The 13,754-nt window shown below is 49.0% G+C and overlaps 1 protein-coding gene across 1 annotated transcript in view; it reads right to left on the reverse strand.

The window, feature by feature from the left end:
- Positions 1–13,754, reverse strand: part of GLT1D1 (glycosyltransferase 1 domain containing 1) — a 116,379-nt gene that overhangs the window by 82,561 nt on the left and 20,064 nt on the right. The window contains exons 5-6 of the mRNA XM_060249463.1: positions 11,314–11,350; positions 9,918–9,974 (exon numbers count right to left, since the gene is read on the reverse strand). Of these exons, the coding sequence (XP_060105446.1) occupies positions 9,918–9,974; positions 11,314–11,350 (94 nt within the window). The remainder of the gene's footprint in view (positions 1–9,917; positions 9,975–11,313; positions 11,351–13,754) is intronic.

The raw sequence follows: 13,754 nt of genomic DNA on the forward strand, positions 1-13,754 counted from the left end.
TGTTAGACTGGATGGGCCATTGGCCTGATCCAACTTGGCTTCTCTTATGTTCTTATGCGACACAGAGTGTTGGACTGGATGGGCCACTGGCCTGACCCAACATGGCTTCTCTTATGTTCACAGAAAGGAAACACAGACATTTGGTCCTTTCTGAGGCCTGACACTGCCCCTCGCTTTACAGAGTGCTCTGTTAAAGCCAAAGCTTCCCAGTCTCGGAGACCAGCTTTGAGCATCACGCACAAGCACCGGCAGAAGCCCTCAGACCATTCCTGTGGCATCTGGTTGTGCCAAAAGCAGAAGTCCTGTGTCAAGATCGCCCTCCCTAAAGAACACGCTACCAAAACCCCAGAGCTGCCAGTGAAAACGGCAGCAGCGAGTCAAAAGCACCTTCAGTAGTCTGTAGATGAATATGGCTGCATCCAGCATAAAGGTAGGCTTGAAACTCAACATAAAAAAAAACCCCGAAGATCATGGCACCTGGCCCCATCACTCCTTGGCAAATAGAAGGGGAAGATATGGAAGTAGTGACAGACTTCACATTGCTGGGATCCAAGATCACTGCAGATGGTGACTGTAGCCGTGAATTTAAAAAATAGAGACATCACCCTGCCAACAAAAGTCTGTATAGTCAAAGCGATGGTATTCCCAGCAGTAACGTATGGCTTTGAGAGCTGGACCATAAGGAAGGCCGAGCACAGAAGAACAGATGCTTTTGAGATGTGGTGCTGGAGAAGAATCTTGAGAGTCCCTTGGACTGCAAGAAGATCACATCAGTCAGTCCTGAGGGAAATCAACCCAGACTGTTCCCTGGAAGGTCAGATGCTGAAGCTCAAAGACTTTGGCCACCCAATGAGAAGGGAGCACTCCTTGGAGAAGACCCTGATGCTGGGAAAGAGAGAAGGCAAAAGAAGAAGGGGACGGCAAAAGATGAGATGGCCGGACAGCGTCACTGATGGAACTAACACAAATTTACATCAGAGGATGGTGAAAGACAGAAGGGCCAGGTGTGACTTTGTCCATGGGCTCGCAAAGAATCAGACTCGACTGTGCGACTGAACAACAAAAATCCTGCTATCACTACCAAATGCTTTTCTGGGTACCTGCACAGCAATGTCAACTTGCATTAGCAGGGGCATAGAAGGGGCATCCTAGGTAGGCGTTTGGCCACCTGAGGATACCCAGGCTACACCTGTTTCCTTGTCATCTTCTGTCTCCTTCCCCCTGCTGCTGCTGCCCCCACCTTGGCTTCTACCTAGACGATCAAAAGAGCTAAAACTTCCTGCCATTTTGTCTTCCTCCCACATTCTTTAAAGCAGGGCTGTCAAACATCAGGCCTCCATAGGGTTCCTATCAGACCCCCCGAGCAATTGGCTGCTGTCAGCTTCTTTCTCCCTCTCTCTTGCTTCCTTCTGCGTCACAGCTTGCTTTGCCAGGCTTGCTCAATTGCACAGGAGCTACAGAGCAAAGCCTCTATTTTCTCCATTGGGTGAGGCTCCTCCCTTGGGGAGGAAGAGTTGCTTTGTCAGGCTCTCTCAATCACACAGCAAGCCTCTTCTCCATCTAGTAGCTGAGACTCCTTCCCCTCCTGGTCCCCTGGGGAAGGAAAAAAAAATAGCCAGAGCTTCCTTTGCCCAGTTCCCTAGATCTCATGGGAGAGATACAAAGAAAGCACCTTTAAGACCAATGAGCGCTAACGTTTTCAGCATGCTCTTCTCTGTTTTGTCTTTGTAATACCCCTAAAACCTTCTTGGGCATAACTGGACTCAAATCTAGCTGTTCTATTACACACCACTGTGGCTATCCTCTGAAATGATCCCGTTGAATCATTTCCCCAACTTTTACAGCTCAGTGTAGGGGGGAGGAAGAAGAAGAAGAAGAAGAAGAAGAAGAAGAAGAAGAAGAAGAAGAAGAAGAAGAAGAAGAAGAAGAAGAAGAAGAAGAAGAAGAAGAAGAAGAAGAAGAAGAAGAAGAAGAAGAAGAAGAAGAAGAAGAAGAAGAAGAAGAAGAAGAAGAAGAAGAAGAAGAAGAAGAAGAAGAAAAAAATTGGATTTATATCCCACTCTATACTCTGAATCTCAGAGTCGTCACAATCACCCCTACTTTCCCCACCCCCAACAGACACTCTGTGAGATAGGTTGGGCTGAGAGAACTTTTTACAGCAGCTGCCCTTTCAAGGACAACTCCTGCCAGAGCTCTGGCTGACGCAAGGCCATTCCAGCAGGTGCAAGTGGAGGAGTGGGGAATCAAACCCGGTTCTCCCACATAAGAGAGCTCTGGCTGACCCAAGGCCATTCCAGCAGGTGCAAGCAGAGGAGTGGGGAATCAAACCCGGTTCTCCCAGATAAGAGAGCTCTGGCTGACCCAAGGCCATTCCAGCAGGTGCAAGTGGAGGAGTGGGGAATTAAACCCGGTTCTCCCAGATAAGAGAGCTATGGCTGACCCAAGGCCATTCCAGCAGCTGCAAGTGGAGGAGTGGGGAATCAAACCCGGTTCTCCCACATAAGAGAGCTCTGGCTGACCCAAGGCCATTCCAGCAGGTGCAAGCAGAGGAGTGGGGAATCAAACCCGGTTCTCCCAGATAAGAGAGCTCTGGCTGACCCAAGGCCATTCCAGCAGGTGCAAGTGGAGGAGGGGGGAATCAAACCCCGTTCCCCCATCTCAGAGTCCGCACACTTCACCGCTACACCAGACTGGCTCTCCATAAACTAGGCCTTTTGTTACTATGAAATGATGCAGCTTCTTTGTTAGGTTGCCCTCAGTTAAAAAACCCAGGGCTGCTCTGCATCCAATCAGGGTAGCTCAGGGTGGTGCCTTGAACGCAGCCCAAACCCGCGGCGCCGCTTACGGCTGTTCTCTTTCCAAGTCGTTCTTTCTGACAGGCTTGCAGAGGGTCTGAGAATGCCGTGCTGAGCCTCAAACATTCCGGCCTCCTCCGTGTCCGGATCCTGTCTTCCTCCGAAGCCGGGCCTAAGCAAGCACTGGATGGCAGGGGTTATATCACCTCTCTGATCCCGCTTTCTGTCGTCTTTGAACCATGCCGAGCCTTTCATTCCCCTTGAAAAAACGCTCCCTTTCATCTGGCTTCTAAACATTTCAAAGTGCTAAACTGATCTCCGACAAAAGCAAAACCTGGGCTCCTCGCTGCGATTTCAGCCTCTGCCCGGGATGCTTGTTTTATGTCCCCGTGTTCTGGATCTTGGAAGACTTTTTTCCAACACCGAAACAAGCCTTTGATCACTTTCAGTAAGGATTTTTTTTTTTTTAAATGCCAACTGAAAACATTAAGCTCTCTACACAGTGGGAGAAAAGAAGTCCAACTTTGGCAGACTGTCTCAGACCTTTCAGGTTTTGCACCTGCCAGTCACTCATAATGACACATTGACAGGACAGAGGGAAGAAGAAGAGGAAGAAGAGGAAAAAGAGGAAGAAGAGGAAGAGGAAGAAGAAGAGGAGGAAGAGGAGGAGGAAGAGGAGGAAGAAGAGGAAGAAGAAGGAGTTCCCCAAAGGGTACTTAGATCTGGATCGCAGAATTTACTGTCAATCCCCGGGTCGAGGGAGGCGAGACTGAAGGCTACCGGAGAAAGAGCCTTCTCAATTGCTATCCCGCACTGGTGGAACCAACTCCCAGAAGATGTAAGGGCCTTGCGGGACCTAGCCCAGTTCCGCAACGCCTGCAAAACAGCTCTATTTCGGCTTGCCTTCAGCCAAACTACAGTATGAGTAGTTGCCCGACATCGCTGAATGTATTGTACCAACTCTAGCACCAAAAATTTGTTTTCATTATTTTAAACCTTTTGAAATTGTTTTAATTGTTTAACCGGTAATTGATTATTCATTGAACTGTTTTGCTTGCTGTTTTTATTGTCGGTGTTTGATTGTTGTTAGCCGTCCTGAGCCTGCTTCGGCGGGGAGGGCGGGATGTAAATACGAAGAATAAATAAATAAATAAATAAAGAGGAGGAGGAGGTGGTGGTGATGGTGGTGGTTTTGTATCCCACCCTTCACTCTGAATCTCAGAGACTCAGAGCGGCTTACAATCTCCTTTACCTTCCCATCCCCACAACAAACACCCTGTGAGGTAGGGGGGGCTGAGAGAGCTCTCACAGCAGCTGCCCTTTCAAGGACAACTCTGTGAGAGCTATGGCTGACCCAAGTCCATTCCAGCAGGTGCAAGTGGAGGAGTGGGGAATCAAGCCTGGTTCTCCCAGATAAGAGAGCTATGGCTGGCCCAAAGCCATTCCAGCAGGTGCAAGTGGAGGAGTGGGGAATCAAACCCGGTTCTCCCAGATAAGAGAGCTATGGCTGACTCAAGGCCATTCCAGCAGGTCCAAGTGGAGGAGTGGGGAATCAAACCCGGTTCTCCCCGATACGAATCTGCACACTTCACCACTACACCAAGCTGCCCTTTCAAGGACAACCTCTGCCAGAGCTATGGCTGACCCAAGGCCATGCTAGCAGGTGCAAGCGGAGGAGTGGGGAATCAAACCCGGTTCTCCCAGATAAGAGACCGGGAGGATTGCCTTTCTATCTCTCCCATGCAATTGAGGGAGCCAGCCAAAGCAAGCTGTGATGCAGCTGCAGCCCCAGATAAGGAAGCAGGAGGCCAATTGCTCGTGGGCCAGTTACAAGCCCTGCAAGGGCTGGTTCCATCCCATGGACTGTACGTTTGACACCCCTGCATAGAGTTTTCAAGGCAAGAGACCTTTAGAGGTGGCTTGCCATTGCCTGCCTCTGTATAGTGACTCTGGAGATCCTTGCTGGCCTCTACACCAAACCACTTCACCAAACTGGCTCTCATTTAGCCAAAACATCTCCAGAATTCTGGTTGTTACAATGCAGGCATGCATGAAGCGAATGCAAGGAATACATGAAGGAGCATTCCAATAATAAGGACCTCCACCTGATGTGGTACAGTCCCACAAAGAGACACATCAGGGGACCACGGTGGCTTGCAAGTTTTGCTTTTAAGTTACTTGGCAGGTCTACAGACGTATTTCCCCGTTCCTTTCTTTCCACGCTCCGGCACACACAAACGTCAGAATCGAAAGCCGTCGCCGCATGCGTCCGTAAAAGCTCTTTCTTCTCGGCATCCATCTGTCACCGGCACCTTTAATCACAAAACCGTCGAACGCGGGATCCGATCGGGCGCCCGGGCAACGCTCCCCAATGACAAATCATTTGGCTCCTGAAAATTATCCATCTTTCCGGGGCTGCGCCCGTGCGTTATGATTTAGTGGGAACGAAATAACCTCACAATGCTCAATTTAAGAATTGGACGCTGGTTCTGAATAATGGCACGCATTTACTGACGTGATAAAGCAATTGAATACCGGCGGTTCATTTGTAACGGAGGAAAGGCCACGCTCTTGCAGCGCAGATTGATGAGCGAGCGAGGAAAGTGGGTTTTTTTTTTTTCCCTTTTTAAACCTCCCTAGAGCACAATACTAAGAATTTGTATTTCTCCTCCCTTGGTGGGAGAGAGAGCATTTCAGCTATGTTAAAAGTGAGAAAGGCTTGCAGAAAGTAATCCCCCGTTCCGATCTGGAGACTAAAACCTGTCACCGGGAGTCCTGGCTCACTGAGCTATTAAAAGTTGTCTGCAGGGGTTTTTTTGTAGCAGGAACTCCTTTGCATATCAGGCCACACACCCCTGGTGTAGCCAATTCTCCTGGAACTTACAGGGCTATTCTTACAGGGCCTACTGTAAGCTCGTGGAGGACTGGCTACATCAGGGGTGTGTGGCCTAATAGGCAAAGGAGGTCCTGCTACAGGAAAAGCCCTGGTTGTCTGTATGCTTGAGAGTTATGCTGGAAAAGGACAGGGCTGTGCGGGATGAAGACCTGTTGTTTTTCTTCAAAGCCCCAAAGAAGAAGACCGCAGATTTATACCCTGCCCTTCTCTCTGAATCAGAGACTTAGAGCGGTTTACAATCTCCTTTATCTTCTCCCCCCACGACAGACACCCTGTGAGGTAAGGGGGGGCTGAGAGAGCTCTTACAGCAGCTGCCCTTTCAAGAACAACTCCTGTAATAGCTAAGGCTGAACTGAGGCCATTCCGGCAGCTGCAAGTGGAGGAGTGGGGAATCAAACCTGGTTCTCCCAGATAAGAATCTGCACACTTCATCACTACACCAAAATGGCTCTCAGGAAAGAGCAAGGGGAGTTTAATTTCTGCTTGTTTAAACAGCGTGCGATTAAATGTGGAATCTATTGCCAGAAGACGTAGCGATGGCTACAGGCACTGATGGTTTTAAAAGGGGATTAGGTAGGTTCAGGCAGGATAGAAGAAGATGATATTGGATTTATATCCCGCCCTCCACTCTGAAACTCAGAGTCTCAGAGCAGCTCACAATCTCCTTTACCTTCCTCCCCCACAACAAACACCATGTGAGGTGGGTGGGACTGGAGAGGGCTCTCCCAGCAGCTGCCCTTTCAAGGACAACTCCTGCGAGAGCTATGGCTGACCCAAGGCCATTCCAGCAGCTGCAACTGGAGGAGTGGGGAATCAAACCTGGTTCTCCCAGATAAGAGTCTGCACACTTAACCACTACACCAAACTGGCTCTCTTGGTGGCTAACTGGCCATGACTAAAGGGAAACTCCATGTTTAGAGGCAGACCACTTCTGTATACCAGAGCCAGGAGGCAACATCAGGGGAAGGCCCCAGCCTCTATGCCCTATTGTTGACTCTCCAGAGGAACTGTCGACCACTGTGTGAGACAGGATGGAGGAGGATGAGATGATTGGATTTATACCCCACCCTTTACTACCCAAAGGAGTCTCAAAGTGGCTTACAATCAGCTTTCCCTTCCTCTCCCCACAACAGACACCCTGTGAGATAGGTGGGGATGAGAGAGCTCTCCCAGAACTGCTCTTGAGCAGAACAGTTCTGAGAGAACTTGTGGATGACTCGAGGTGCAAGTGGAGGAGAGGGGAATCAAACCCGGTTCTCCCAGATAAGCGTCCACGCACTTAACCACTATACCAAACTGGCTCTCTGGACCCTGGTCTGATCCAGCAGGACTCTTCTAACATTCTGATGAAGGACTCGCCCTCTATCTCCTGTTGTTGGCCGTCCAGAGGAGCTGGCTGGCCGCAGGATGGTGGACTTGATGGACCACTGGTCTGGTCCAGCAAGGCTCTTCTGATGTTCTTACTGGGGCCCTGGGCCTAACTCCTCCCCACTCCCATCTCATTTGCTCAACGGTTGTTTTGATTTTGAGGGAGACAAATCAGTTTTTCCTACTTGCCAGAAAAGAATAACAAGTCTAGCACACTGTTTCACGTTCGCACGGGGCTCTTGAAAGAAGCTTGTGTTCTGCCACTTAAAATGGAAAGTTAGGGGCATTATTCATGAAAGCTCATAAAAGGGCAGATGCAGGAAAAGCCAATCCAGAGCTGGGCATTTATTTATTTGATTTATATCCCGCCCTCCCCATCTCATGCCACCAACTGCTATGTCTGTTCAACACTGCCTCGAAGGCAAATTCCAAAATCTGCTTATTAAGGTCTCTACCAAATTGCAGTTAAAACACATCCTTACAGCTGCCATTCACTTGCACTACCTACATCCAGCATACATACACCTCTTCTCATAACCAGGGCATTTTTTGTAGCAGGAGCTCCTTTGCATATTCGGACCACGCACCTGATGTAGCCAATCCCGCAAGAGCTTACAGGGCTCTTAGAACAGGGCCTACTGAAAGCTCCAAGAGGATTGGCTACATCAGGAATGTGTGGCCTAATATGCAAAGGAGTTCCTGATATGAAAAAGCCCTGCCCGTAACAATAGTTCTCTTAAAGAAACGCAGACACGACCTACAGCTAACCAAATTGGATGGCCGAAAAAGTTACAGTGGACGAATGCAGCTAAGCTTTAAGTCCTGGTGCTTGAATCTCCCCATGGTCACACTGGGCTGAAGCAAATCACGATCGGGTGCCACAATGAGACCGACATCACGTCTTGACAGCAAGCAGCGTGATTTCCTGACCACAAACCTTCTTCATTGGAACTTGAGCAATGGAGTCAGATCCATTTCCCTCACTCCTTTTACATGCTTTCGGGGTTTTTTGGACTGCTCCCCCTTGTGGTTGATTCGATATTACATCGCTTTACGTCTGTGCATAAAAACCAGCAGTTTAAAACTGAAGAGAGATTTGCTGTGTGTAAAGAGATGCAATATGTAATATCAAATCAACCACTAGAAAGAGGAAAACATGTATGAAATGGCAGGGGTGGGGAGGGAAGCAACAACAGGAGCACACAATGTGCATGAGGAAAAGCCCTTAGTCTTTGGCTCACACAAAGCAGTTCAAGTCAGTGGAAAGAACTTTCCTGCTCCAGGAACGGCATGGGGGGGTTAACTGGGGACTGCAGCAGGAAGTGGGAATCAATGGGAAACTCCCCTTTCCGGGGGTCGTTTTGTAGAAAATTAGGTGGCGGAGCTCATTAGCATAACTCATTAGCATATGCCACCACCACCCCACCAGCCAAAAAGCAACACAATGAAAGAAAGGAGAGCCCCGGGTGAGCAAGGCCTACCTGAGCTGGCTAGAGATCCAGCCAGCCCAAGCAGGCCTCACTCGCCCGTGGCTCTCCTAGGCCAACCCCACCACCAGTCAAAAGGCCAACAAGTCACCTGCCGCCTAAAATCACATTAGAAGTGGAGAAAGGGTGGGGTGGGCTTTCTCCAGGGGATGAGGGCTGCTTGGGGCATGGCAAAGCCTCTGGTGACCGGCTGGCTGCCCGCTCTCCTAACCCAGGGATTGTTATGCAGCTGCACTTCCTATTCAATGGACAAGGTGGGTGGGAGGAAGAGGGGGAACCCTCAGAAAGGTTCAGGAGCTGCACTCCTGTGAGCTCCTGCTGAATTCAAGGCCTGCCCTTTCCCTTCCGGGAGTGGAAAATTTTAGGCTGCTTTCATAATCTTGCAATACAAGTAGAGTTGCCAGCTCTTGGTTAGCAAATACCTTGAGATTTTAGGGGCGGAGCCTAGAGAGGGTGGTTTTGGGGTGGGGAGGGACCTCAGCAGGGTAGAATGCCATAGAGCAGGGGTGGCCAACGGTAGCTCTCCAGATGTTTTTTTTGCCTACAACTCCCATCAGCCCCAGCCAGCATGGCCAGTGGATGGGGCTGATGGGAGTTGTAGGCAAAAAAACATCTGGAGAGCTACCGTTGGCCACCCCTGCCATAGAGTCCACCTTCCAAAGCAGCCGTTCTCTCCAGGGGAACTAATCTCTGTCATCTGGAGATTAGTTGTTTGGGGTTACCAGCACTGGGCTAGGAAATATCTGGAGCTTGGGGAGGGGGGCATGGCTTTTTTTCTAGCAGGGGCTCCTCTGCATATTAGGCCACGCCTCCCCTGCTGTAGCCCAATCCTCCAAGAGCTTAGAGGGCTCTTAGTACAGGCCCTACTGTAAGCTCCAGGAGGATTGGTTACATCAGGGGGGCGTGGCCTAATATGCAGAGGAGCTCCTGCTAGAAAAAAAAGAGTCTGGGTGCGTGTGGAGCCCAGAGGGCATGGTTTGGGGACAAGAGAGACTTCAGTAAGGTATTATGCCACTTTCCAAAGCAGCTATTTTCTCCAGGGAACTGATCGCTATTGTCTGAAGATCAGCTGTAATAGCAGGAGATCTCCAGGCCCCGCCTGGGGGCTGGCAACCCTAACTGGAAGGCTCCTTGCACTAGGGAAAGCCGCCCCCATCAGAGCACCATTTCCGCAGGATCCAACCCTAAATGTTTAAATAACCTAAATGCCTTCTTAGAAGTGCATGCATCTATGGAAACTTGCCTATTCAAGCGTTTCTTGCTCGAAAGACAAACTTTTGAAATGCACCGAAGGCAAAAAAAGGATTCATGGTTTGTCTGCCACTTGAGACGAACGGGGCAAAAGGTTGTCTTTTGTTGTGGTTGTTTTACCTGCACTCTGCAGAAATTTCTTCCAGTTAAAAGCCGCATTGTGGACAGTCACGATCCCTAGGAAACAAACGGTCATGCGTTAAATTTCCCCATCATGGTGTTTCGCAGCAAGCGTCAGAACCAGGTTTAGCTCAGTTGCTCTGGATCATTTTATGCCCAATTTGACGGGCTAGCGCTTATTCGATTTTGTGCTCACTGATGACCAATTTTATCCCGTTCTCCTCCAAAGACTCGGGATCCTGCATGTGGTACCATGCCCTTCCTTTTTATTCCTACAACAATCCTCTTCGGACTTCAATACTTGGAAGAGTCCATGAAACTCCCTATGTCAACAGATTGTGCGCTTGTGCGTGGCCAGAGATAGAAACTTCAGAACACGTGTTCCTAATCTGTACTTTTCATTCTGACCTGCGTCCCATACTCATTGGCCCCTGCTTGAGTGAGCAAACAGGGAAGCCTGACAAAATGTATTATTGCCTTCTTGCTGCTGGTAATTGAAACTGTTGCAAAATTTTTGGCATCTAGGAGGCGCTCGATGGACTTGCAAGTTGCCAATCGATGGATGGACTGGTTCCTTGTCAGGTTAGCTATTAAGCCAATAAAGGTTATTGAACTCTTAGGGAAGCTTAAAGTATGCAATAATGACTGGCCCCGATCTTCTCTCTCAGCCGACCTCCTCTTCCCTGCTGACCTCCCAAACCACCTGCGAGAAAGTCACAACTTGCTTTTGGTCCTGATCTACAGTTCTAAGCCATGTAAAGCAGGGGTGTGAACCATGTGGCCCTGGATCAGGCACTTGGAAGGGTCCAATCAGGCCCCGAGCAACTGGCTGTCATCTGCTTCCTTCTCCCTCTCTCTTGCTTCCTTCTGCATCACAGCTTGCTTTGCCACTTTTGGTCAATCGCACAGGAGCTACAGAGGAAAGGCTCTGTTTTCTCCTTTGGTTGAGGCTCCTCCCTTGGGGAGGAAGAGGGGAGGGAGAGTTTGTTTTGTCAGGGCTCTCTCAATCGCACAGCAGAGCTACCGAGCCAAGCCTCCCTTCTTTCTGTTGGCTGAGGCTCCTCAGAGCGAGAGGTGTCAGTTCTCAGAGACGGTTAAATGAACAATATTTTGCAAGAGTACTAATGTTTTAAGCATGTTTTATTTTAATTGTGTCCTTTAATTGTGTCTGTGTCCTTTCTAAAGTTATATCTCTACTACCTGGCATTACATTTTATGATGCCCATGGCCCGGCCCCACGAAGTCCCATTTATGTCAGATCTGGCCCTCATAACAAATGAGTTCGACGATGACTCTGATAAAGGAACAATCACTGCAGCACGCCTCCTACCCCTCTCCAGAAACAAACAGTCACTCTAGTTCACGAGGGTAGAAAAGTGAAGCTCTGAATCCTTACCTTGACTTTGGACATGTATTTTGCTCCTGATGTGAGGCTTAAAAGAAAGAGAAAGGAAAGGAAACCAGTTTAAATTGCTTGCTGCAAGCAAAGCGATCACAGAGTTCACTTCAGAAACTGGACTAGAGTCCCCATCAGTGTTCCCTCTACGCTGAGCCAGTGTGAGCTAGCTCACAACTTTTTAGCCTCCAGCTCACACGTTTTTGTCTTAGCTCAGGAAAAAACGCCGCCCAGAGCAAACTAATTTATGTGGCAGCTCACAAATTCAATGCCAGTCGCTCACAAAGTAGAATTTTTGCTCACAAGACTCCACAACTTAGTGGGAATATTGGCCCTTATACCACCGCGGGGGGGATAATTTTTTTTTTAAAAAACCCTCTCCTCGAAAAATACAGATTAGCTCGCTGCCCCGAGCTACCCATGCCACTCTGCTACACAGCCATATGAAGACAGATGTTGCCCGTGCTCCATGGGAGAAGTGGAATCAATGATCCACATGTTCTTTAGATGTCCATTCCATCAAGTATATAGGGATAAGCTTATTTCCCATTTTCAGACAGAAGAAGAAGAAGATGAAGAAGAAATTGGATTTATATCCCGCCCTCCACTCTGAGAGTCTCAGAGCGGCTCACAATCTCCTTTACCTTCCTCCCCCACAACAGACGCCCTGTGAGGTGGGTGGGGCTGGAGAGGGCTCTCCCAGCAGCTGCCCTTTCAAGGACAACCTCTGCCAGAGCTATGGCTGACCCAAAGCCATTCCAGCAGGTGCAAGTGGAGGAGTGGTGAATCAAACCCGGTTCTCCCAGATAAGAGAGCTATGGCTGACCCAAGACCATTCCAGCAGCTGCAAGTGGAGGAGTGGGGAATCAAACCCGGTTCTCCCAGATAAGAGTCCGCACACTTAACCACTACACCAAACTGGCTCTCCAACAGAACAATAGCAGATGCAGATAAGGGCCTGCCTGGAGAAACTTTTAATGGATGACAATCCGCTTATCTTTGGACAAATAGCTAAATTCTGTTGCCATTTGGCAAAATTCCACAGTAAGAAATGCAATTCTGTATGATTTGTACGACCTGCCTGAATTCGTAGTATTCATATGATTTTATAGACATTCGATATTTGACATTTTAGACTTATTTTAGACTTTTTGGATTCTTATGAGGTTTGAAGGTTTTTATGATCAAATATACTTTTGGAATATTTTGGTGGTTTTAATAAGGATGTTAATCGCCTGTGGCTTGTAGATAATGGTCTTTGTAAATAAACATCATTCATTCATTCATTCATTCATTCATTCATTCATTCATTCATTCACAGTCCTATGGCTCAACGTGAGCTCTGCGCTATGTGTGTTCTGCAGAAGAAGTATTGCAGATTTATACCCCATCCTTCTTTCTGAATCAGAGACTTCAGAGTCTCTTACAATCTCCTATATCTTCTCCCGCCACAACGGACATCCTGTGAGGTTGGGTGCGGCTGAGAGGGCTCTCACAGTAGCTGCCTTTTCAAGGACAACCCCTACAAGAGCTATGGCTGACCCAAGGCCATTCCAGCAGGTGCAAGTGGAGGAGTGGGGAATCAAACCCGTTCTCCCAGATAAGAGTCCACGCACTTAACCACTACACCGTGCCTGGTTCCCAGTCCCTTCTCCCTGACACCAGACCACTGGCCACTAAGCTGCAGCATTAGCTGAGCTGTGGGGAGGCTGAAGAAAGGAGGTCCAGACATCGCAGCAGGGAAGCAGATAGCATTTCCATCATGCCTAAGCAGCAGGACACATAAGGAGGTCTCCGTCGGTGACCTCACATTAAAGTCCGCTCCCCTCCCTCTCCAATTGCAGGCATCAAAAGGTGAGAAGCCCACCAGCAGACCCTGGGAGGTGGTGGCAACGGATATATCGCTTGCAACCGGAGTTAACATTTTAAACTGATTGGGCTACCTTATCTGCCTCGGATTCCTGGATATTTGGATTAACTGGACGATCTGTATTTTTATACTTCAAACGCGGGCTGGCTCACGAGCTAACCCTGGAAGATTTCACAGCTGCTTAGGCGAGATAGCCACAAGCCAAGAGCCTCCTCCTAGGGAAGCAGATTATAGAATTTAATTACTGGAAACCAAGTTGGGCAAAGAGGTGGCAAGACAGAAAGGCCATCCCTGTAGCCGCAAGTTCTCGGGAGGTTTTCAGAGGAGTCGGAAAAGGCCACTAAGGCTTCTGCTCACAAGGTAGATGACCCTAAACACGAGGAGACCTGACCCGGATGGCCCAGTTGCATCAGATCCCGGAAGCTGCAGCTGGTGCAGGCTGCAGCTGGTGCAGAATGCAGCAGCCAGACTGTTGCTGGGGCTTCCTAAATGGGAGCACATACAGCCTGGGCTGCGTGAACTGCACTGGCTGCCAGTTATATACCGGGTTCGTTACAAAGTGCTGGTCGAG

Source organism: Heteronotia binoei, chromosome 11 (assembly GCF_032191835.1).
Source record: "Heteronotia binoei isolate CCM8104 ecotype False Entrance Well chromosome 11, APGP_CSIRO_Hbin_v1, whole genome shotgun sequence".
Lineage (NCBI taxonomy): Eukaryota > Metazoa > Chordata > Lepidosauria > Squamata > Gekkonidae > Heteronotia > Heteronotia binoei.